This window comes from Scheffersomyces stipitis, chromosome 7 (assembly GCF_000209165.1).
Source record: "Scheffersomyces stipitis CBS 6054 chromosome 7, complete sequence".
Taxonomy (NCBI): Eukaryota; Fungi; Ascomycota; class Pichiomycetes; order Serinales; family Debaryomycetaceae; genus Scheffersomyces; species Scheffersomyces stipitis.
Genome location: NC_009047.1, coordinates 518,523 through 542,115, shown reverse-complemented (window position 1 = coordinate 542,115; position 23,593 = coordinate 518,523). Strand labels below are relative to the sequence as shown.

General features: G+C 41.0%; 9 protein-coding genes across 9 annotated transcripts; 4 read left to right on the top strand and 5 right to left on the bottom strand. All coding sequences in view use genetic code 12, as the record gives it.

The window, feature by feature from the left end:
* Positions 1-1,875: 1,875 nt before the first annotated feature.
* PICST_63737 (predicted protein) lies at positions 1,876-2,199 on the top strand (the record flags this gene model as incomplete). Its single annotated transcript, XM_001386262.1, has 1 exon — positions 1,876-2,199. A coding segment is annotated over one exon (324 nt), but the record flags the coding sequence as incomplete, so codon positions are not given.
* Positions 2,200-4,033: 1,834 nt separating this feature from the next.
* Positions 4,034-5,278, bottom strand: PICST_63446 (predicted protein; the record flags this gene model as incomplete). Its single annotated transcript, XM_001386086.1, has 2 exons — positions 4,034-4,417; positions 4,571-5,278. Coding segments are annotated over 2 exons (1,092 nt in total), but the record flags the coding sequence as incomplete, so codon positions are not given.
* Positions 5,279-5,601: 323 nt separating this feature from the next.
* On the bottom strand, positions 5,602-6,709 carry PICST_85034 (predicted protein; the record flags this gene model as incomplete). Its single annotated transcript, XM_001386085.1, has 2 exons — positions 6,006-6,709; positions 5,602-5,984 (listed from the first exon to the last, which is right to left on the bottom strand). The coding sequence occupies exons 1-2, from the start codon at positions 6,706-6,708 to the stop codon at positions 5,602-5,604; spliced, it is 1,086 nt and encodes a 361-aa protein (XP_001386122.2). The 5' UTR covers position 6,709.
* A 493-nt stretch (positions 6,710-7,202) lies between these two features.
* Positions 7,203-9,231, bottom strand: ASH1 (GATA-type transcription factor; the record flags this gene model as incomplete). The annotated part of the gene is made up of 6 exons (XM_001386084.1): positions 7,203-7,840; positions 7,889-8,075; positions 8,139-8,326; positions 8,360-8,614; positions 8,810-9,031; positions 9,119-9,231. The coding sequence occupies 6 exons, from the start codon at positions 9,229-9,231 to the stop codon at positions 7,405-7,407; spliced, it is 1,401 nt and encodes a 466-aa protein (XP_001386121.2). The 3' UTR covers positions 7,203-7,404.
* Positions 9,232-11,477: 2,246 nt separating this feature from the next.
* PICST_36980 (predicted protein) lies at positions 11,478-12,090 on the top strand (the record flags this gene model as incomplete). Its single annotated transcript, XM_001386261.1, has 2 exons — positions 11,478-11,502; positions 11,573-12,090. 2 exons carry the CDS (start codon positions 11,478-11,480, stop codon positions 12,088-12,090), a joined length of 543 nt encoding a protein of 180 aa, XP_001386298.2.
* A 112-nt stretch (positions 12,091-12,202) lies between these two features.
* PICST_62920 (predicted protein) lies at positions 12,203-13,954 on the bottom strand (the record flags this gene model as incomplete). The annotated part of the gene is made up of 3 exons (XM_001386083.1): positions 12,203-12,493; positions 12,542-12,647; positions 12,675-13,954. Coding segments are annotated over 3 exons (1,677 nt in total), but the record flags the coding sequence as incomplete, so codon positions are not given.
* Positions 13,955-14,932: 978 nt separating this feature from the next.
* On the top strand, positions 14,933-17,087 carry FBP26 (fructose-2,6-bisphosphatase (FBP26)). Its single transcript, XM_001386260.1, has one exon. The coding sequence runs from the start codon at positions 15,622-15,624 to the stop codon at positions 16,990-16,992; it is 1,371 nt and encodes a 456-aa protein (XP_001386297.2). The 5' UTR covers positions 14,933-15,621; the 3' UTR covers positions 16,993-17,087.
* Positions 17,088-17,134: 47 nt separating this feature from the next.
* PICST_85060 (predicted protein) lies at positions 17,135-17,954 on the bottom strand (the record flags this gene model as incomplete). The annotated part of the gene is made up of 1 exon (XM_001386082.1): positions 17,135-17,954. The coding sequence occupies one exon, from the start codon at positions 17,952-17,954 to the stop codon at positions 17,478-17,480; it is 477 nt and encodes a 158-aa protein (XP_001386119.1). The 3' UTR covers positions 17,135-17,477.
* A 582-nt stretch (positions 17,955-18,536) lies between these two features.
* Positions 18,537-23,417, top strand: PICST_85287 (predicted protein; the record flags this gene model as incomplete). The annotated part of the gene is made up of 3 exons (XM_001386259.1): positions 18,537-19,178; positions 19,212-20,163; positions 20,197-23,417. The coding sequence occupies 3 exons, from the start codon at positions 18,537-18,539 to the stop codon at positions 22,320-22,322; spliced, it is 3,720 nt and encodes a 1,239-aa protein (XP_001386296.2).
* Between the last annotated feature and the right edge of the window lie 176 nt (positions 23,418-23,593).

Below are 23,593 nucleotides of genomic sequence, written 5' to 3'. Positions count from 1 at the left end.
ATAGATGTACCACTAGATAGAAAAAGAAGGGTACGAAGTTGTCTATATAAATGGCTGTCTTTTCCAATATTGAACAATTAGCGAATGTAATAATCGTCTCCTTGAGATACTCAATATGTGATATACGATGAGAAACTTTCCATTTATTTACAGTTCTTGTAGGTACTACTGATATTAATTCGAATAGCTAAAAAATCCAATATGAGAAAATAATAGCGCTATGTAGTAGTCAAACCTCATTGTAAATCATGAATATACCCAGACATTCTAACGATGTATTCAACTTATTTAAGGTCAATGCATCTAACCCTTTTAGTTAGAAGTGGAGAGAGAGGGCTATCAGGGCAGCCAAGACAAGTAGAAAGCTTAAACAGGAGCAGAGATGATTAAAAGAAGGTTTGTAAAAGGGAGATAATAGTTACAAAAGCAGCGTGTTTTATTCGCAAGACGTACTAACGAGTTTGTGCTACACAATAATATTGAGATATTTGAGAAGGCAATTAGACTTCTACTCATATAGATCTCAACCCAAGTGAATTGTTGTGAATAGCCACTACAGGGGACTATTGAGCAACGGAAATACTCTCTTTTTTTATATCAAATGAAGACATCATAGTGCTTCATAGCTTCAAGTCCCTCTTTCGAATGTACTTATTGTTCTAGTTTAGCCATTCATCGAAGGTTGATTTCAATAGCAAAAGTTTTAATCAGATAGTTTCATTCAATGGAAGTATGATGCAATTCTGTATATTTCAGCAAATTGACAAGTTGATAAGTTGAACAAGTTTGGATTCGACAGAAATGTTATTCCTGAGTACAACTTATAATTCAGACACAAACCCAAATCCTTCAAATGCTTATCATTCTTTTATGTGAATTTCTAAATCTGACAGAATTAATGAGGACAATTTTTGCACCATGATAAGTGACTACACCCTTATGCTTATGATGGTTGTAATAATAGTGTAACATCGGACGTTCAGATATCAAATGGAGAAATTTTACAAGGAACAGTGCCATCAACGAGAAGGCAGCTTTTGCAATTTCCAGTGTAATTTTCCACAGCTCTATCAGCACTCAAACCTTTCACTGCTGCTAGCACAACAATACACGTGAAGAAGAAATTCTTACAGTATAAATACATAGTGATGCGGTGTCCCATAGTTGTTAAGTTTTTGGCTATCTAGAAGTCTCTACTTGTTACTCTATTTCCTGCTGTCAAAAAGACAAAAATGCTTCCAGAATAAAATTGGCCTAGTCCAGAAGTTCTGTTTGAGAACGAGATTTATAATTTCCGAGAATGGAATGCAAGCAGGGTAAAAAAGCTATTTCACAAGGAGAACAAGCTAATACATATTCTCTGAAGTGCTTATGCCTTTGAGAGAGAAAAATGAAGCCGTTCACGAAGATGGACCTATGCAAACTTCCGAATTGAAACCTTAAATATGGATCTTATGCATTCAACAGCCTTGTAAAATTTATCAAGCGTCCCAAGTTTCAAGCTATTATTTGATATACGCCTGAACCGCTAAGGAAATCCAAGTATTAGGAAATATTAAAATCTTGGGTCAGCGGCATTGTTATCATGTCGTTTTGAAGATTTTCATGTCGTACTCATGAACACAAGCTACTACCGCTGCTCTGTTAACTGATTCCTTTGCCCAAAGTTTATGACTTTATAGCTGGGTATAAGGAGTGTGTGTTCACATGCTTCAGGACCCTCGAGTTTGGCGTTGCTCTCTCCATTGAACTACATAACTTCTGAACATGCAGTGAGTTGCATCCCTTTGTAGTCGAGTTGTGGTTTTACTTGAATCTTTTTTCGTGGTCAGCTAGAATCTCAATTGGACTGGCACTTCCTTAACGCAACAGCATAACATCAGACCCTACGACCTAAACAACCGGGTGGAATCGGAAGTAGCCTTGAAGGTCGCTGCCAGAATGGCTGAGAATGAGATTGTAGTTGAAGGCTACAGTGAAATTCTTACATTCAGGTCACTTATCACTTATTTCTACGACGCCAAAGACCATGTCAATATAGAAATGCAATTGGATGGTGTTGGAGGAGGTGCTGTCATAGCCAAGGCTGATGTCCACGGAGAAAGGGCTATTTTCCTTTTGTTCTCATTCTATCATTTGATTGAAACAGAAGGAGTTACCAACATGACCAAACCTTTGGGATACGAGGTTTTGGCTTGACCGACTACTTGGTTTACCATTACAATGTGTGATAGAGATTGGAAACGCGTGTGGAAATAGAGCCTTATGTAAATGGCAACAATAATGAAGCACGTATTCAATAAAGTGTAGGATGGTAATTTGAAATAGATACTACTCATATTCTGCACACACAGTCTGCTTTTACTTTCAATTATTTATATTTACGAAATGGCATGTATTACGACTAAAGTCCAACTATGATCTTCTAGGTTTGTTAAACTAGATTTATATTTTTTCTTTAATTTAGTATGTACAAGTGTTGTAGCCAAAATATCAATTGCTAATAACCGTACTGAAGAAAGTAGAAAACACGAAATTAGCTTTTTCAAATGAACGAGGTGAATTATTTCTGAAACTATATAGTGTAGATGGGTGTACATAGGACGTAGATAGACCAGGTTCGGTGTATTAGAATCGGAGAACTATACGTAGAAACAGAACAGAGTTGTTGCAGTATAGGGTTCCTAATAATGAGGGTTTGGGACGATAATAGATTCATACCGTACATAAGAAATAGATCCAGAACATCAACTGAACCCTCGTTGAAGTAAGCAATAATTGTAAATGATTGCAGGAGATTATTGCAATAGTAGAGAGTCCATAACCAAAACTGCATGAAATATTAGAGGTTAGCAATGAGTAATATTGACAAAATAAGATATTATATGATATTATAATCATCTCAGACATGTCCAAATTCTAGCAGATTCTATGTTACGCAAATGTGACAAGAAAAGTAGGAACAGTTAACAGTTTTAGATGTGCGAAGAACAATGAGTGTACATTAAAGCAATTACAACGTATTGGAAATAGTTGTGGGATAACAAGTAAAATTATAAAATCATAACACGTTGAGGCTGGATCTGTTCTTGGTGCAGCAATCATTACAGTCAATGCTTTTTCTTCTTCCACCAAGAATGTGCTCGCTATTGGTGGTGAAGATTGAAGAATTCCGGGCATAGTGTTAACTGCATCTTCCAAACGAATAAGAATCTTATCGCACCATTCCTACAGTTTCATAGCAGCAAACTATGCTGCGACTGTTCAGTAAATACCATATATACCCACAGAATCCAAATTGATATAGAAGAAGTTCAATCTATATGCATTCTACCTTCATGAAGGGCCTGGTCCTTATTCATTGTCTTACACACTTGTACGAGAGATTATGATACTGTGCTTGCAAGTCATGTTTGACATTGGCACTAACATAGCTTTTATCTTTGTAGCCGAGAGACACAGCTAACTCTACATTCAGATGCTTCTAGTTATGACATTCAAAATAAGAAAGATATACCATTGAACCTCATCGCCTACCAATGCTTAAACTTTTTGCTTCATGTCATTCCTCTCTAGAACACCTTAGTCTAGGATATCATAAATCATCAAAGTCGTCGTCATCAGATTCAGAATTGACGTGTGCTGTCAATTGAGGAACGGATGGATCAGCATCCTCTTGGTTTCGCATGGCATTCTCCAATTCAGCTTCAAGAAAATCATCACTGAGGTGATCGTCGTTGTCCTCTTCTTTAACTTCACCATTTTCTGTATCTCTGTCTTCAGGTTGAAGCTGAGAGGTCGCGCCAAGTGGGACTACCAAATCTTGGCTGGCGTTGATCATTGCCGAGGAGTTTTCCATTGTTGATACTGCTTCATTAGCTTGTGAAATGCTTGCGGTACGTTCTGCAGTACTTTCTGCAGCTCGTTCTTCAGCAGCCTCATTTTCTACATGCTCATTTATTGATGATATGTCGATGTTGGATTTTGGCTGTGTTGATACAAAATCAAAGTCGGGAAACTGTTCATTACCAAGATTTTCTTCATCGCTATCTTCATCCAGCATCTGGTTCATGCCATTAAACTGGAAATCGAATTGTACATTCTCTGCTTCTTTCTTCTTTTGAAGATTGGCTCTTCCCTTCAAAATGGCTTCTATCTTTCTCTTTTTGCTTGCTTCAGCCAAACGCACTGCTTTAATCGCAGATTTGAACTCATCCTGGATCGCTCCTTTGAAATAGGTGTCGACTTCGGCGGTCCGCTTCTCAGTGGCATATGGAGAATATACTCTTTCTGCTTTTATGTAGATGTTGTTTTCATGGAGCTTTCGCTTTGCAATCAACTTCTCATCTCTTGTTATAAGAATCTGTCTACGTTTCTCAGCATAGGCTACAATATCAAAAACATTAGTATCAACTGGCTTTTCCTTTAAAGGTGCGACGTCTACTGCTTGCATTTCTGGTTGAGTTTGTGTTTCTGATTGCTGCAGCGTTGGATCTTTAGGCTGTGGTTCGTGTGCCTCAATATTCAGTACGATCTCATCTGGAAGTGGAGTTTCGATCTCTGAAACCACTGGTGTGTCGCTCATTATGCTGTTATTGTCGCTACTGTCAGCATCCTCCATAGTCTGGATTTCTTTCTCAAGATTCTTACGCCAAACTCTCTCCTCGTCTTCTATCAAGTCATACAAAGATTTCTCTGTCAATCTCGATTCTTCCACCAACTTTAAGCGCAACTCTTTCAAATCAGTAACAGTTTTCATGTACTTGGGGGTGTTTCTATAGGTGTAATCAGGAGGCAAATCTGGAAAATAAGATGGTATATACTGAGGTTGCTCTACTTCTCGAGGTACAAGCTCAGCGATCTGATAGCTTTCATTGGAAAAAAATGGCAAGGAAGGCGAATCGTCGTCTACATCGGCATTTTCAGAATCAAGAGCTTTTCGTATGGCTATTGTTTGTTTTTGAACATCTTCTACTTGTTGTTTTATTTTTGGAGTCATAGACTTTTTGGTAGCTTGTACCTGATCTATCAATGCTGTAGTATGTATATCATGAAGTCGGAGAAAGAGCTGCACGTCACTGATTGTTGGCTTTTGTCTTCGTTGTAGATGAGTACACTCGCGAAGAGTATTCGCTATATCGTGAAAGTATGAGGCTGTGAGATCTGTTAGCTGGAAAAGAAACTCCTCGGTGCAATGTATGTTTTTGGCTTCTAGTATGATGGCGATAGACTTGGCCAATTGGAAATCCACTGGTGTGGACGTTGTCGTTATAGACATAATGCTATGATGTGAGAATCTTCAAAATTACTGTTCATATAAATGGATAAAGTTGATATTTCAACACTATTATAAATTAATATGAAATAGACGAAATAGCTCGGATTCTAATGGCAAAACTATATCAATTATAGTCGAACACGCAGATAACGAATGAGTGGATGAATAATCCATAAATAACAATCTTACTTAGACTTGACTTTTCAGTTCGCGCAATTTCAATCCTATACTATTCTCTATGACACAAAGCCAAACATACTATTACTGTAATATACAAACACTACAAGAACCATAAAAGGCCACAATGAACTACAATGATAAGGCTAGTTGTTCGACAACAAGTACTCGATAGCACCCTGGACACTGCCACCTGTTCGTCTGAGAGCTTCAACGTTGCGGTCGAAGTCGAAGAAGCCCATATCGTTGAGTTGCCTCAACTGGCTCTCATATCTTTCCTCTGGAGGACGGTTATCGACGGGAGCAGGTGCACCACCTCCAAACAACGCAAACGGATCGACAGGAGGTACTCCACCAGGAAACAATGATGTAAACGGATTAGCAGCAGCGGCAGCGTTAGCGTTATTAGCAGTAGCGTTAGTAGTAGGAGTATCAGCAGCACTAGCAGTAGAATCTGTAGAAGTATCAGCTACGTTGGGATTAGCCCCAGGAGCTGGAAATGCCGAAGCTCCTTGTCCAGCACCGGGACCTGCCCCTCCCATCATTGGACCCATACTCATCATCATGCGCATCATTTCCGGATTCGTCATCATTTGTCTGAACATAGGGGACTGTAACATCTGTCTAGCTTGAGGGCCCATAGCACGCAATTGCGGGTTCTGGTTGATCATGTAGTCGATCATTTGTGGATTCAGCAACATGGCATTGAGCTGCTGTTGGACCATAGGATCGTTCATCATCAGAGCCAACTGATCCGGATCCGGCATGGCATTCATACCTCCATCTGGGCCAAACATAGAAGCCAGGGGAAGTTGAGCATAGCCAGCATAACGCGCTCCCGTTAAGTCCGCAAGAGGGTTAAACAGTCCTTGTCCAGCAGCGATATTGGAAGGGACTCCGGTTCCAGCTGCAGAATTGCCGGTAATATTAGTACTTCCAGAAGGAGTAGCACTTGCAGAAGTTGTATTTCCGGAGGTACCAGTAGCATTAGAAGCACTTGGAGCTCCGGTGGCTCGTGCAGCAGATCTCACCATATGAATAGTATGTCCAGTCTGAACCTTGTACGAAGCAATAGTTTCAGTATCCTTCAACACCTTTCCAGAATAAATGAGTCTCTGTCTGTCCGCAGGGATGTCGGCTTTATCTGCGATAAGCTCCTTCAAATCATATACAGTGAGCAGAGGCGACACCAGCAACTCGTACTTCGTGTCTCCAGACAGCTTGATAGTGATATCGATGTTAGTATCAGACATTGTTGTTGGAAAGATACTATTTGAGCTTCACTTTCTCCAGCCTTAGAGAATTCGGCCGCTTATATTGCCACGTGTTATATGCAGGTATGCTAGAAAGTTCTAACGAAATCAAGCGTGGGGACAGTGACAATTGTGATATTGTAATAGGAGATTACCATGGACAATTTATATGATATACTCTCTACATGTACTGTGTGTTTACTAAGAGATTAAAGGTATTTTTTGAATTTCGTACATAAATATATATATAAATATAATTTGCATTTATCTGAACTTTTCCACCAGGCGTGGGCTATAGATGCGACTCCTTGCTCCAAGTATTTGTACATAATTTGTCAATACAAATACGTATTTAACTAGTAATGTTATTATGCTGAAAGAGCTAATGCTGGGCCTGGGTAAAGTGTTTTTCGCTGCTTTCGTGATAATTGTGTCTATTGCTTTATCTTTGATTCTGGTCTTTTTCCCTTGGCTGCGAAATCTACAAACCTTCTCATAACTATTAATTACCATTAAACTGTTTTCTAGAAACTAAAAGAATTAAATATACATCATAGTACAGGTTTAGTCCTTCAACGGACGAATGCATGTTGTTGGCTCCCCAATAAACCTTAGGAGAAACCCTGGACGCTTGTGTCGTCTAGTACTGGCCATACTTGTAATCTTAAGATGGCGCGACAGTATTAGATATTTAGTTTAAGTCTTGATTTCGACTCTCCAGCCACACTCTAAGCAGCTGTAGCCGTCGTGGCCATCATCAAACATGGTCTTGCCTTTGCTTTGCATAAGCGACCACTCGCCTTTGGCTGGGATCTTCTTACAGTTGTTATTGAGACATCTGGCAGATGTCTTCTTGTACCTGAGTCCACAAGAGTTACACAATTGTCCTTCCTTGATCGACCATGAAGGTCTCCAGCATGGCGATTGATCCGATCCACAAGAAATACATACTCTGGGGCTGTGGTGGTTGTAATGATGTTTGGGTGGAGACTTCAACAACTCAGTTCTCGACTTGGACTTGGAAGATGGTGGGGTGATGGGGATGAATTTGTGACTCTGCTGAGCAGCAGGGGTGGCAAGAGGTTGGACTTGGACAGGAGCATGGTGCAAAGTAACCAATTCAGGCGAATGGCTATTGGCAGTGCTGTTTTCCTGAATCATACCTGGATAAGTGTTGTACTTGTTGGCTTGGATGCTAGGCAATCTAGATGCTGGAGGAGTTATTGTTCCGCTTTGATGATATACTACAGGTACAGGTGCTTCCGTGTAGGTTTGATGGGAATATTGCAGTGGTTTGACTATTGGCAAGCGGGTTGGAGGAGGTGCAGCAGAAGAGTTTGGCGAGTACGATGTTGGAGGTGTAACAGCTGTCGGTATTGGAGCAGTGGACGAAACTGCCGCAGATTGGTCGTGGTAATCACTTCGCCTACGTGGCTGCGACAACTGGATCAAAGACTGGGCCAATTCCAAGTATTCGGGATACTTTTCGACGTCGTTCATGTAGGTTTTGTTCAAGTAAGTGTAGTTGGATTCGAAAGGGAAGTTGATTTTTTTTTCGTGGCAGATAGAGCTGACACTGGGAAGAGATGGACGTTGGTTAGCGATCTTAGAGCTGATCCTTGAGTCGAAGTTGGGTTTGTAACCATAAGACGAGTTAATGGAATGCTGTTGCAGTTGCAGCTGGTATTTGGCTGAAGTGGCGTATTTATTCAAGTAGTTGTATTGGTTCAAGTGGAAATATTTTGAATCCTTGTTAATGGTGTCGAGCAATTCGTATCTCCAGTTTTCGTCGTTGGGTTTGTAGGTGTCAAAGTAATCGAGAGACACAGTGGGAGGAGTGATGACGGGTTTCAATCGAATCGAGGAGGACTTGGTCGATTGCAATGCTGCAGAAATGCTGGGAAGCCTAATGCGTTTGTGGATATGTTCGTCTTCGTCGCGCAATTGCAATCGAGTTTGCACTTGTGTCTGCGTTTGCGGTTGCGCTTTTGCAGCCAAGCTTGTGTCTGGAGTAGAAGGTGCAGCTCCAGTTGCAGGCTTGGAAGGAGATGATGCTGGCGAGGAGTTGGGTGAATTGGAAGGCGAGAGTGGGTTACTGAACTTCTTGGAGGGCAGCAAGGAACGTGAGCGGAGGTTGGGGTTGGGTCTGATAACATTACTGGTGATGAGCTTATCAGTTGAGGAACTGGATACAGAGAGTGCGGATCCAGGACCGAACTTATTGTTGATTTCGTAGGGGGGAGAAGGAGGGGCTGTTCTAGACCGTTTCTGGTCATAAAAAGCAAGCCCTTCCGTCAGCTGTTTGACAAGATCGGAATGCGATCTCTTCTTGATGTAGGCGGGAGTGGAGAAAGGAGGTCTTGGTGTGGAACCAGGAGCAGAATGAGAGGAAGCAGAAGACGCACTGGACGCGTTGAACAGCGTCAACATCTCGTTATAGGAGCGGGACCGGAGGTGGCCCTGTTGGTACGAGGCGTTATGGTGGTGATTGTTGAACATCGCTGGCAGTTGCACTAAACTCATATTCTTGTTAACTATAGGACTGGAGATGATATGACTGTGAACTTTACGTGGGGCATGGGCTGGAGGTGTAATCGTGATGATTGCCGGTGGGGGAGGGGCACAATTGCGGGGCACAGCAACAGATTCTACGGATGTTATACCTCTGTTGCAGGATAGATGTTCCCAATGTGCGCTGGCTGCAAAGTCGGTTGACAACTGGTGTCAAATCAATCTTTGTTTATCTGTACTCTTTAGGTAAATTAATGAGATCCCGTATCCAGAACAACTAGATGAGAGATCTGAAGTCAGGTGATCAAACGCTCGAAAAGAGAATAATAGGACCTAATCAGGCAAGTTACTGCGGCACTGGTGCACTTTTAAGACGATAGGCTAGGACGTACGTAATTGAGATAGTAGCTTGAATTAGTTCAGCTATTCAATTGCTTGGTGTAGTTGGTGTAGGAAGTACTAAAGGTAGCACTAGCAAATGTAATTTGTGAGTCTTCAGTAAATCAACGAATGAATGGAATTTATGTAATTCCGGTAGTAATTGGATAAATTGTGGAAATATCTTGTAAAAAGACTCCTGTGAATGTGAAAAGAGTGAATAAAGTGAGAAGCAATTGTTGATTCAACAAAAGAAAAATCAATAAATCGTTCGAGGCAAATCAAAATGAGGTTCTGCAACATATTTATAACCTAAAAGCCCTGACAGATCACAGTGATCTTGACCCCTGATGGGGTTTTTCTTTGTCCCAATTAAGCACTTACTACCAGCACATATCAAATATAGGCATGCACCAGCCAGCTGGGGACCTTGATTTTATTCTATCAGACGGCGACTACGCTTGATTCACAAACCTGCAATCGGTTCTTAACGAGCTGAATCGACCACAAATTCGTTTCAAACGCACTATAATGCAAAACAGATGGCTGGCTAAACCCAAAAATAGGCTGCGAAAACCCATTTGTACATCCATGCCGCACTACATAAATTGCAACCGCTCCCATACAAACGACTTAAATCGGATCGACCAATCTCGATCTAACCAGCCCTATCAGCAAGAATACCGATCTTTCTACGTTCTCGTTTCATTGAGCGATGACGCTGCCTAAAGTAAGAATGCACCTGATCTGGCTTCTGAGCACTGTGGAGGTATCCTGGACATCTGAATGGGGAAGAATTTGGCCGAACCGTGCTTGAGTGGCTGATACTATTCCGCTTGCGACCAATTCAATTCTGAATCAGGCTCAAATCTGTATGTTTACGTTCAAACGGTGGGATCGGATGGTGTTCTATTTCACTTCAGTCCTGAAATAGATTTAGGCATATCTGACGTAAGAGTCCAAAATAGAAGGAAGCTGAAATTCCCAGCTATACACTAACCACATTATGCTTCACAAAGAATTAGATCAGCTACTGGTTATTAACTATGTAATAAGCATCCCAAACTACAGCAGTTCTGGATAGCTATTCAGAATCTGTTCGGATCTCGATACTGTATATTGAATCCTTAAGTCTTTTAGGCTTAATATTTAAGCTGGCTACGTCGAAGTTGTTTCTACTGAAATCCCTTGCATTAACAGCTTGCTATGAAAGCTCAGATTTGACTCACTTCCTAGGAGGCTTCTAGGTTCCTTAGGAAATTCTGTTAGCTAAATATATAGACAAATTCTCGAGGCGAGAATGTGAAAAATTTTCACGAGATTCCAACTGCCCAAAATGGGATCAACTTGGTCGGGAAATGTACATCTAGACCCATACCAAGTAGGACCAACCATCGCAGTTACATCATATGACTAAGCCTTCAACTTCGTTAAACATTCTTGAAGTTGATGGAATATAATGTAGGATCAATGTCGTACCACAGCGACATTATACGACATTTGGATTGAATTTCCAACAGAATCTAGTCATCCACACGTGATCACAATACTGGTTGATGGAAATTATGCAGGTTCTTCTTATCCTTAGGTTATACAAGCTGACCTTCAACCATAGAAACTGAACGAGACATAGTGTAAGCTGAAAGTGGGTGATGATTATGATATAAACATATAATTCTCCCAGACCAAATGATCTATACATATGTACATATCACTCCTCTTTTTATAATTGAAATGGAATTCAGGGAAGATATCGCTATATAGCTCCAAATCCTAGGACTGTATATATACTGTTTTCCATCAACCTTGGAGTGAAAAATCCGTCTGCCTAAGGCTTTGTATAACTTGTTATGGCTTTCTTCACTGTAGCACTTCATTCAATGTCACAGATACAGCAGGATCCAAGTATGTATATTCTTATTCACTAACATAATCTACAAGCAACACACTGACTTCTTTCCAGCACAACCCATAGAGCCGTTTCTCAAGAAGTTCTTGAGCTCGTTGGATATCCAGTTCAACTCGCCTACTTCTTCCACACAATTCGCCAATGTCGACCAGTATGCCACTCTGTTTGGCAAGAATCTCAAGCGCTCTTCAGCCGTCATAGTCGATGGAACGCCGTTGATTCCCACGGGTACTGATGATGCTAGACTCGAGTTCCAGAAGAAATGGATCCAGGTGCCCTTAACTATGCATCAGTTGAACAGCTATGACTGCCATTTGATACCCGGAACAGGTGTCTTTGTTATCAATCTCAGTGTTAAAGTCAAATTCGATGAAAGCGGCAGAAGCAAATTGGGCGAATCAGCAGACTTAGTACACGATTCGACTGGCTCCAGAAACACCAGACCTATTTGGGGGTCTTGGTTTGGAGTGAATATCAACATGGTAGTCGACGAGACTGTGATAAATAACGGAGATGGCGAAGTTATCAGTAGCTTCGACTACCGTTTCACTTACAAGCCCGACGACAGTGTCATCAGAATATGAATACACATCTTTTAGAAAAGTTGTTAGTATTCAATTTCTTATATGTATTATAATTTATTTAACCTAATCCTAACGAATATATCATGTATACTTATTTCTTGAGTAGTCGCAACTATTTCTCCTTGAAAAAGTCATTCATTATGAGTCCCAAATACTTACTGGAGTAGAATTCGGAGCTAGCCAGGACAGTATAATTCAATTGCTCTAGAGCCCACAAAATATTGGGCGTAATGAAGTCGTAGAATACCAAATCAATAGAGGTGTCATCACCAGTACGCTTGTCCAACTGCCGGGACTCAATAACATTTGGAATAGGGAAGTTAACCACAGCTTTGTGTGGCGTATCGTCTCCATCCAGACCAAAGTCGTCGTAGGTAACATACCCCTTAGACAACTTGACTTTCTTGCTTCGTCTGGATTCAATTTCCAAATAGTCTCCTTCACCAAGAACTACGGGGTAATGGAAGACTTGCTGTCTTTTAGAAACTTTTGTTACATCAGCATCAGATGATTGTAAGTACTGGTGTGGTGGAGCAAGTTCTCTATTGTCGATTTTTCTTCCATTTGCATCAGTAACAATGTACCTAGCTGCATTCAAAGTTGTTGCAACTTGAACTGCGATTGATTTCGGCAAAGTCATCTTATGCCACTGATTCTGGAACGGTGACACAATGTACATGGAGTCTATTGTGTAGGAACCTTTGTACAAATCATATCTTATGGATCCAGTGTTGATGATGATGATTCTCTCACTGGCAGTAGTGATATTCTTACTCTCTGGAATCAATTCAGGCAATATCTTGTTTGATAGGAGATTAAAAATATTCTTGTGATTTGCTAGAGGAACATAGTCTACAAAGTAGTTTTCTTTTACGTAGCCTAGAGGCTTATTCAAGTTCAACGATTTCCGCGTTTTCTTGATCAATTCAGTCACTTCCACTCCTTTCTGCGTATCAAAGTCGTCTTTGGAATCGAACTTGGAATGGTGCAAGAAGGAATTGACATTGAAATCGATATACGATCTCAGATATCTGCCACGGATGTTACTAATTGCTTCAACATTCGTGTTTACACCATTCCAGCCGACAGTTTCACAGTACCTGCCACTCTGCAAACCAGTAGATTTATTGTCAAACACAGTGAAGTCTCTGATATGACTGTGGCCTCCGAAATACTGAATGAGCGTGTCAGGGTAGAACTTACGCAAGTGATTATGGAGATAGAACAACTCCGGCCATTCACGCTGAACAGGCACATGGGCAACAACCACAATGATATCAACTTCTCCTGCTGGATGTGCATGCAATGTTTCGTTGAACCAATGGGATTGGTCTACAATTTCTTGGATAGGAATCACTCTGGTTCCATCATTGTACCTGTTAAAATCAAAAAGAAAACCGAACGCAAGAACACGAAGATTTCTATTAGGGGTCGTGAAGTATCTGTATCTCTTGCCAAATGGCACGAAGGTGCCATTTTCCAACTTGAACTCGACATTTGACGAAACGTAATTTTCAGGAAAGTGTTTCGCAATCACTTCATACTCCATTTTCAGGTTTTCCCAAACATACAACTCGTGATTACCCGTGGTCAAGATATCATACTCCTGTTTGATGAATATTGGAGTCGACTTGATGCCGTTGGGAGTGGTGATATCCGATAAGCCGTTCCCATCATGGCGATCTCCACTATCCACCAAGAGCAAATCTTGGCCATTTGCCTTAGCTTTTTCACGCATACGTGTTACAAATGATACAAAATCGCCCCAATTGGCATTGTAAGTCTTTTGATTGAGGTGCCCAGAGTACCAGCCGTGGGTGTCTGTCGTGTGAAGAAAGTTGACATCTTTCCACTCTAAATCTCGGATTGAACTGTGATGGCTAACTCCATTTCTATAGAGATTTACAAGCTTAAGAACTTGGATCGCACAAACAAGTCCCAAAAGTACAATCACTACCTTTCTATATCCCGCGGACTCCAACATCTCTTCAAGAGCCCTCGGACTTTGACTGGTGCTGAAACTGTGGTAGCAGAAAAGATACTGTTATCGAAGAACCGTGGTGCTGCTCGTAAACGTTATCATGGCTGAATACCTGTATATTGAGACTGGTTTTTTGTGCACTTATTGATAAATGGATTTGGGCCCTGTACTAATCACTAAAGATCACAAAAAAAAAAGTTCAAATTGGAATGGATCCTATAAGATTTGTATTAAACTCCTTGCTCCTCTAGTTTGGTTTTCTTAACAAAGCGTTACCAACAAGCAGTAGCATTTATGGAATTCTTAATAGTTCAATCCGAAGTTTCTAGTCTCGGACACCATTTACCAGAGATCCTGCATCATATCTTTTGTGAAGGTTATGCAGGATCTTCTTTTCCTGGAATGACAGACAAAACGTCTAGTGAGTGATGTCAAATTCTATACCAATGACGAGCCTGATGAGCCTGGGGCACCGTAGTCTAGGTAGCTATCACGAAAAGCTACATGAATCACATAACTTACTTATTGGCTTCTCGCTCTTTTTTTACTTGAAAACAATACTAGATTTTTATCCGAGGAATGTCGCTACTGCTAGCTCATACTTAGGACTGCATGGACCCCAGTTTTCAACGTCTCGTGCGAGTGTGATGCTTTTCACGTGACTATATCATACTTCTGTTAGAAGCTCCACTCTGTTCCGAGTTCTTCCTCATATTGTTAGCGAATCCTGCACATGATCCACCAGAGTCCGCCCTCATAATTTGAGCTCTCTATATAAACTGGAGCTGATCTTTCAGAAGAACCGAATGTTACTAGATTTGATACCGTACAGAATTATTGAATTTCCGAATTGCTGAATAGTTCCGATTATTAGAACTTTCGTCTACTTCTTCGTATCTGAACGGCAAGCTCCACATTCTAGTAGAGCTTCTAGTGCCAGTGCCTGCACTCTGTCTCCTAAGTCCAATTTATCTCTTTGTGCTTACTCCGCATTTTAGCACATCTCTACCTTTCGTCGAGTATCAACAGATCACGAATCGTGTAACCACTACAACTAGTATCTACAGTAGTACTTGTATTAGTGTCCATAACTGTTCAACAAATTCAAACTGTGCTCATCAATATTGAATTTGATCTGGAACGTCGTTATCATCCAATCTCGATCGCTTCTCCACTCATCGACAACCTGAGAATCTCATCTTTCGTCCAGATTTTTTCCTCTGTTCTTAATCTCAAAGATAAAGACATAGAAAAGAAGAATTGTCATATAAAGACTAGACTCTAAGATATCAGACTAGAGTATAAAGCTCTTGAAATCACCGTCTGTCAGATAGTTTTCTACATAGTTTATATTACTGTGTCGTTATCTTTCGCAAGTGAGAATCTCACAGAACAACACACCGCTTTTCAGACTACCATCGAAGAAAATTTTACTTTCTATAAGAGAAGACCAATTGACCAAGGATTACCAAACCAAGCATTTTATATTTGCTACAATTTTGACGATTCATAAGAGTTCCCAACATTGCAGTAGCATATAGATATCCATAATGCCCGTCTACTCCATCTCCCATGTTGAGAATGTCCGGGTGTGTGTGGTGATGGTGGGATTACCTGCTAGAGGCAAGTCGCTCATAGCCCAGAAGATCGTTCGGTATCTTCTGTGGCTTTCTATTAACTCAAAGTGTTTCAATGTAGGTTCGTACCGTAGAGAAATAGCTACGGACACAGTAGTAGATGCTGAGTTTTTCGATCCTAAGAACGAGGTTGGAATGAATTACAGACAGGAAGCTATTACCCGGGCCACTACGGACATGATGAAATGGTTTCTGGACGATAATGGCGTAGTCGGCATCCTTGATGCAACCAATTCCACCAGAGACAGACGGGACAAGATCTTGAAGCTCTGCAGAGAAAACAGTATAGAACCGATGTTTTTGGAGAGTTTCTGTGATGACCAAGACTTGATAATGCAGAACATCTTGGATGTTAAGACGACATCGCCAGACTATCTCAACCGTAACAACGAATTTGCTGCTGAAGACTTCTTGAAGAGAATAAAGTTCTATGAACAAGTATATGAGACTATGGACCAGAAAGCTGATGCAGATCTCACATTCATCAAGTTGGTCAATGTTAACTCGCAGATCATTCTCAATCGTATTGAAAGTTACTTGGAAAGCCGTATAGTTTACTACGTCATGAATTTGCACATTAAGCCTAGAAGCATCTGGTTGTCAAGACATGGTGAGTCTGAATACAACTTGACAGGTCAGATTGGTGGCGACTCTAATCTTTCTGAACGAGGTTGGAGATACGCCAAACGGTTACCGGAGTTGGTGTTGAAATCTCTTGGTGAGGAAAACAAGCATACCAACTTGACGGTGTGGACTTCAACTTTGAAGAGAACCCAGCAAACATCGTCTTTCTTGCCCTACAAGAGAAAGTTGCAATGGAAGGCTTTAGACGAGCTTGACGCTGGAGAATGTGACGGCATGACCTACGAAGAAATCGAGAAGACATTCCCAGAAGACTTCAAAGCCAGAGATGACGACAAATACGAATATAGATATAGAGGAGGTGAGTCGTATCGTGACATCGTTATCCGTCTCGAGCCAATCATCATGGAGTTGGAACGACAGGAGAATATTCTCATAATCACCCACCAGGCGGTGCTACGGTGTCTCTATGCATATTTCATGAACGTTCCCCAAGAGGAAAGTCCGTGGATGTCGATTCCATTGCATACTTTGATCAAATTGGAGCCTCGGGCCTATCTGACTCTCGTAAGTAGAATCAAGGCTGATATTCCTGCTGTCAGTACGTACAAGGAGAAGGGAACATCGCAATTGGGAGAGTTGGAAACGGGAACGGCTTCCAAGAGCAGAGATCTCATCAGAGACAGCGAGTTGGCTAAATAGCCGTATTATTTTTTTGGATTCAGTCCGTATATTTATCGAGATAATCTTTTGTCATATAGATCGCATAGTTTGTACATATGATACCATGAGATTGCTGAATGCTGCGTAGATTACATGAGGTGATCGCTATTATAGTAGAATTGAATATATCGTTATTCGTGTATTATAATAGAGAATAATGCAATTTGGGAACATATATAGTACAATAGAAGAACTAGAGGTAAAGCGAAGATCAGCGATAACTGGGATGTCAAGATAATGATGAAAAGAAAATCCATATTATCATTTAAGACGACAATTTATTGATAGAATTCCTTAGAAAATGAACAACTCATTTTTCACATTTACCTAGTATTGATATCCCAATTTCATATTTGACAAAACCCAATCGCCATTAAGATTCCTAACATTTTCTAAGTACGAATACTAGAATCTTTAGCTTCTGGGGTCGTCATCTATTTTCGTCTTCTTCTTCTTCTTCTTCTTCATCCGGCATTCACATACCTTTTGGCTTGCTCCTTGACCTTTTTATCATACATGGTCCTATCCTTACTGAAAGCCTTCCAAGCTGGTTCCTGAGCAGGAGAATCAGGATTAGGCGTATCCAAAAGCTCTTGTATTCCCAATACAATCTGTTTCAACGTGATGGCAGGTCTCCAGTCCTGTTCTTCATTCAAAATCGACAAGCAGATGGTCCCACTTGGATACACATTGGGATGGTAGAAGTTGGCTGGAAACTTTACCTTGGGAGGCTTTGACGGATACTCCTCGGGAAAACTGATAGTAATCGGATAAACTGCGTCTTCCCACAAGGTGCCAGCTTTTCCTGGAATTCCAGCTGTCCATTGAGTCAAGTCTAAAGACCCATCTGGAGCCTTACATGGTTTGGCAAAGAAGCCGAAGGGGTGATCTTTTCTCCACTGTTTTCTTTCTTCTTGTAAACGCGTCTTACAGAGCGACATTATCTTAATGGGCTATAGCCTTGAAGAAGAGTGAGTCCCAGTAGAGTTTATTGGAAAGTCATAATTATTTATCAGAAATGGCGCTACCATGCGCGATATTGCTCGTGAGCTTTGGCAAGATTTGGAGTAAGGCAATCTTGCTGATTATCTGTTATTTAACAATAAAGGTATTGTGATTGAAATATATGATTGTAGTTGTATTCTTTATGTAATTGCTGTTTGCTGCTTTCTTTAATGTAACTATTCTTGATGTAGTTGGAGAATTCTTTATAAGCTTCTTTATAAGTTTTCGCAGCTATTTTTCCAATTCTACAACCAATGATAACTTTGTTCACCAATGTTTGACCAAAAAAGGAGCAGGAATAACCACAATTGAACCATATACACCTTCTTCAGAGTTTGTCCATTTCTGATTCAACACATGACTTTGTTCTACTTTTTCTTCACTCTTGGTCTTCTTTTCTCTGTGGGACTACATACCTCTTCGAGTGAAAATTTACTACCTGCAGTATACTTTTTCACTTTTCAGTAGATGAATGTTAGAAAACAACAGTCATCACACCATCCTTAGTCTCCTCAACAATGTCGGTCGATTCTGGGGCTGAAGACGATGCACTTAGATCAATTCTAGACCCGCACACTCGAACTAATTTCCGGGAGGATTTTGGGGAGGATTTTGCAGCTCAGGATCAGGAGTTGTTGAATCTGTACGTCGCTCCTTCTGACCATGTCACTTGGGAAATTCAAAGACTGGTGCAGACGGTTCCTCAAGTCGACAAACAGAAAGTACACAGGCTACTTCTAAAATCACCGGAAAGAATGAGGCGAACGTCGTATCGGTTAAAGCGAAATATCTTGTTTGGACAAGTTACGGGATATAAGGAAGAACTTAGACAAGCAGATATAGACAACGCTAAAGCTGAAAACTCGATGTCGGTGAATAGAAAGTATACCACGAAGTTGGAGGCGCTCAGAGGTCGTAGTTCGTATTTGCCATTTAATCCCGGTGGGATCATTGGTGATTTGAAGGAAGTAAAACCTATAGTCAAGACGAAGCGCCTGCACCGAGACCAGTACGGTCTCTTAGATCGTCCACCAGATTTATCTCGAGGGTTGAAGTTGGATGAAAGTCAACAAAATCAACAAATAGAGTCTCTTGCCGAGTCGATTGATAGCTTGAAAATGTTGAACGAAGTTAATGACTTAGATGACGAAGGAACCAAGGTTATCAGCGAGTATCAGTTTACTACTCAGAAGCAATCATCTCAAGAACAGCCCTCATCACAAGTATTTCCAGTACCTTTTGTAGCAGCTGAGATTGAAGGCATTGTAGTTCCCGACTTTGTAGCAATTAATGCTGCTTCAAAAGCTAAGAGGAAACAAAAGTCCTGGGCTCATGTAGTTGATTTGGACCACACCATTGACAACTTCCACGAACTTATACCTAATATGGCCCGAACGTGGCCGTTTGAATTGGACACTTTCCAGAAGGAAGCCGTGTACCACTTAGAAAAAGGCGACTCCGTATTTGTAGCAGCACATACCTCTGCTGGTAAGACGGTTGTAGCTGAGTATGCCATAGCTATGGCCAGCCGTAATTTGACGAGGACCATATATACATCGCCTATCAAGGCACTTTCCAATCAGAAGTTCCGAGACTTTAAGGAAACGTTTAAAGATACAGACGTAGGCTTGATTACTGGAGATGTACAGATCAACCCGGGAGCCAACTGTTTGATCATGACAACAGAAGTCTTACGGTCGATGTTGTACCGAGGTGCCGATATCATTCGAGACGTGGAGTTTGTTATTTTCGATGAGGTCCATTACGTCAACGATATCGATCGTGGTGTGGTATGGGAAGAAGTCATCATCATGTTGCCAGACCACATCAAGTATATCCTATTGTCTGCTACGGTTCCCAATACGTTTGAATTTGCCAATTGGGTTGGGCGAACCAAAGAGAAGGATATATATGTCATTTCAACGCCAAAGAGACCTGTTCCCTTGGAGATCTTCATTTCGGCCAAAGACAATATGTTCAAAGTTGTGGATTCTCACAGAGTATTTAGTGAAGATGAGTTCAAGAAACATAAAGAGCACCTTGAAAACAGCAAGAAAAAGCCGGGACTACCTAAAGCTTCTATGGGATCTGGTACACGTGGAGGTCCAGGTGGGTCTGCCAGAGGTGGAAATCGAGGAGGAAGAGGTGGATCTGGAGCTGCAAGAGGTGGAGCAAGAGGTGGACAATCAGCTAATAGAGGCAGAGGTAACCTTGTCACGCGAGCAGGGGGCAGGTTCTTTGCCCAGGATGGCCCCAATAAGGGTACCTGGCTCAATCTTGTACAATATCTCAAGAAGTCCAATTTGTTGCCTTGCGTGGCTTTCGTATTCTCCAAGAAGAAATGCGAAGAATACGCTGATAGTTTGACTAGCGTTGACTTATGTACAGCCAGAGAGAAATCGGAAATCCACATGTTCATAGACAAGTCTCTATTTCGTTTGAAAAAGGAAGATCGGGAGTTACCGCAGATTCTTAAGATCAGAGAAATGTTGAGCCGAGGAATTGCTGTCCATCACGGAGGATTACTTCCTATAGTCAAGGAATGCATTGAAATTCTTTTTGCGAAGACTTTGGTCAAGGTTTTGTTTGCAACAGAGACATTTGCCATGGGTTTGAACTTGCCTACTAGAACAGTTGTATTTAGTTCGCTCCGTAAGAACGATGGTAGAAGCTTCAGAAACTTATTGCCAGGAGAATTCACTCAAATGTCAGGTAGAGCAGGTAGAAGAGGGATAGATGCCACCGGTACAGTTATAGTCATGGCCTACAACGATCCACTCTCACCTGTAGACTTCAAGGAGATTACATTGGGTACACCAACGAAGTTGCAATCGCAGTTCAGATTGACATATAATATGATCTTGAATCTACTCAGAATAGAGGCCTTGCCAGTTGAGGAAATGATTAAACATTCGTTTAGCGAAAACTCAACCCAGGTTCTCCTCCCTGAAAACCAGAAAAAAGTAGATAAGTTGTTACTCCAACTGCATTCGTTGAAGTTGACCCCGTGCGAAGAGTGTGACCTCGAAGGAATCCAAGAAACCTACGACTTGATGAAGTCATATGAAGTGTTGTATGGCCAATTAACTGCACTCATCCATGAAGTGAGTGCGTCTAAACTTCAGATCTTGAAGTCTGGTAGACTAGTTTTCTTCAGAGACAACAACAAAGTTGTGAGAATGGGAGCGATCGTCAAATCAGACAATTCTACCGACTCCGTCTCAATTATCACGTTTGATCACGGGAAGCCATTTGAAGAAGATAGTGCCATGTTCAAGCTTCCTTTTGTTCCAATTTATGAGTATAGATTGATGAACTTTAAGAAGATTATTTTCAACGGCAACTTGCGAGTCGAATCGGTGCCATATGAGAGCATCTGTTTTATTTGTGGGTATGCCATAATGGCGAACATCTTCCAGGTGTTGCAGAACGAAGAAAAAGCAGTCAGCGAGTTCAAAGAGCAGATCAATTCTATTCTTGAATTCCAAAATGAAATAGAAGAGGTTTCGTTCGGATTGATGAACAAACTTTCGTTGTATGAAAGTTTAGCAGGGAAGAGAAATATTTATGAGCAGTTGTGTAAGACTACATCATGGGAATGTTCCAATTTCAAGAGCCATTATGTGGAGATTCACGAAAAGAACAAATTGGAGGTTGAGATTGCATCTTTGCAAAGTATGATCTCGGACGAGAACTTGGAATTGCTTCCTGACTACGCCCAACGTTTGCAGGTTTTGGAAACAATGGGTTTCATAGATGAACAGCAAAATGTGGTATTGAAGGGCAGAGTCGCCTGTGAAATCAACTCTGGTTGGGAACTTGTAGTCACAGAATTGGTTTTGGATAACTTCCTTGGAGATTTCGAACCAGAAGAGATTGTTGCATTGCTTTCGTGTTTCGTCTATGAAGGTCGTACTAATGAAGAGGAGCCACCATTGATAAACGGACGATTAGAAAGAGGCAAAACAAGAATTTTGGAACTAACCGAGAAGTTGTTAGATGTGTACGGAGAACATCAAGTGTCTTTGACTTCTGAAGAAGAAGAATTCTTGGATAGAAAGAGATTTGCCTTGACCAATGTGGTGTTTGAGTGGGCAAGAGGTCTTTCATTCAACGAGGTCATGCAAATCAGCCCAGAAGCAGAAGGTACCATTGTTAGAGTCATCACCAGATTGGATGAAGTCTGTCGTGAAGTCAGGAATGCTGCTTTAATAGTTGGTGATTCAACATTGTCCCAAAAGATGAGCGTCGCCCAAGAGAAGATAAAGAGAGATATTGTCTTCTGTGCGTCGTTGTACTTGTAGATATTCTACATTAAATTGTAATATATAATATTACCTCAGCCTTATACTTTCAAAGCGAGAGTCATCTTTATAACTATTTTTATACATCAATACTGTAAATTAGCTATATACATGGAAAAGTACAAATGCAATGATAATCGTGCTACAGCCGAGTCAACGCTTCTGATGTTAAGTTTATGATCCCCAATCCCCCATGGATTACCTTCTTGAGAAGGAACAGTTCCCGTACCTTTTGTCTGTCGAACTTGATGGTAAGTAGCCCAATCATGGTGTATAAGCTACCGATGCTAGTTCTGTCTAAGATGCCGGCTTTGACTTGTGCATACGTTGTTTCGTCAGCAATACGACCGAACTTCATCGCCCCACGATAAGGCAATATGCAATTATAGAGCAAGTTTCTCTTCATGAACTCTGGAATTACTCCTTGTTCGTTATTGAAAAAATCCAAACTATCGAAGATATCCTTGGTAGACGAAGAAAGGTAGCGCTCATTCATAAAAACTGTCTCCACGTCCAACAACATCTTTAATGCGTGCTTTCCTATTGCCCTGATTCTGTCTGTCTCTATTAGAACTCTATCAGTGGGGAACGTGATTCTCCGTTCATCTACAGCTTGTAGTCGTATATCCAAATGAAATGTCGAAAGTCCGCACAAAATACCAATTTTCTCCTCCAACAGAAGTGGAAACTGAGTCCCTACAAATCTCTGAATTATATCCGTCCTTGGAGATATTCTGGCTTCAAAGTCTTGCTCATTGTGCAAATGGCTCAAGACTGTATTGTTGCCCAACCCACATCTGTGGAAGAAATCAGACTCAAAATCGATTGCTGAGCGATCGTAGAATGAAGGCTTAATTCCATCGTATGTGATTCGTTTGGCTGAGTTCATCTTTGAGTTGAGAAGATACAAATCTTCACTCAGAATCATATCTGCTGAGTGCAGACGTCTCCTCGAAGTACTGTAGAATCGCAGTTGAGGTAGTTTAGCAATAGGAGGAGACACCTTCTCGAGCGCTCGAAATAGATAGCGCCTGTAAAGCATGATGTGAAATAGTCCAGCAAGGAAACCAACAAGTTCCAGCCCTGTTCTGTCTTTCTTAGCTTGGTTTTCGTGGAGTAAAATACATTGAGATTTACAGAGAAATCACTGAAGGCTTATTCCTAATTTTTTTGAGTAGAAGGTATACAGGAACATCCAAAATTGCTTACCTTTCGTCCTTTTAGACAAACAGAAAGAACAAAATAACAAGCTTTATTTAAAATGAATCCGA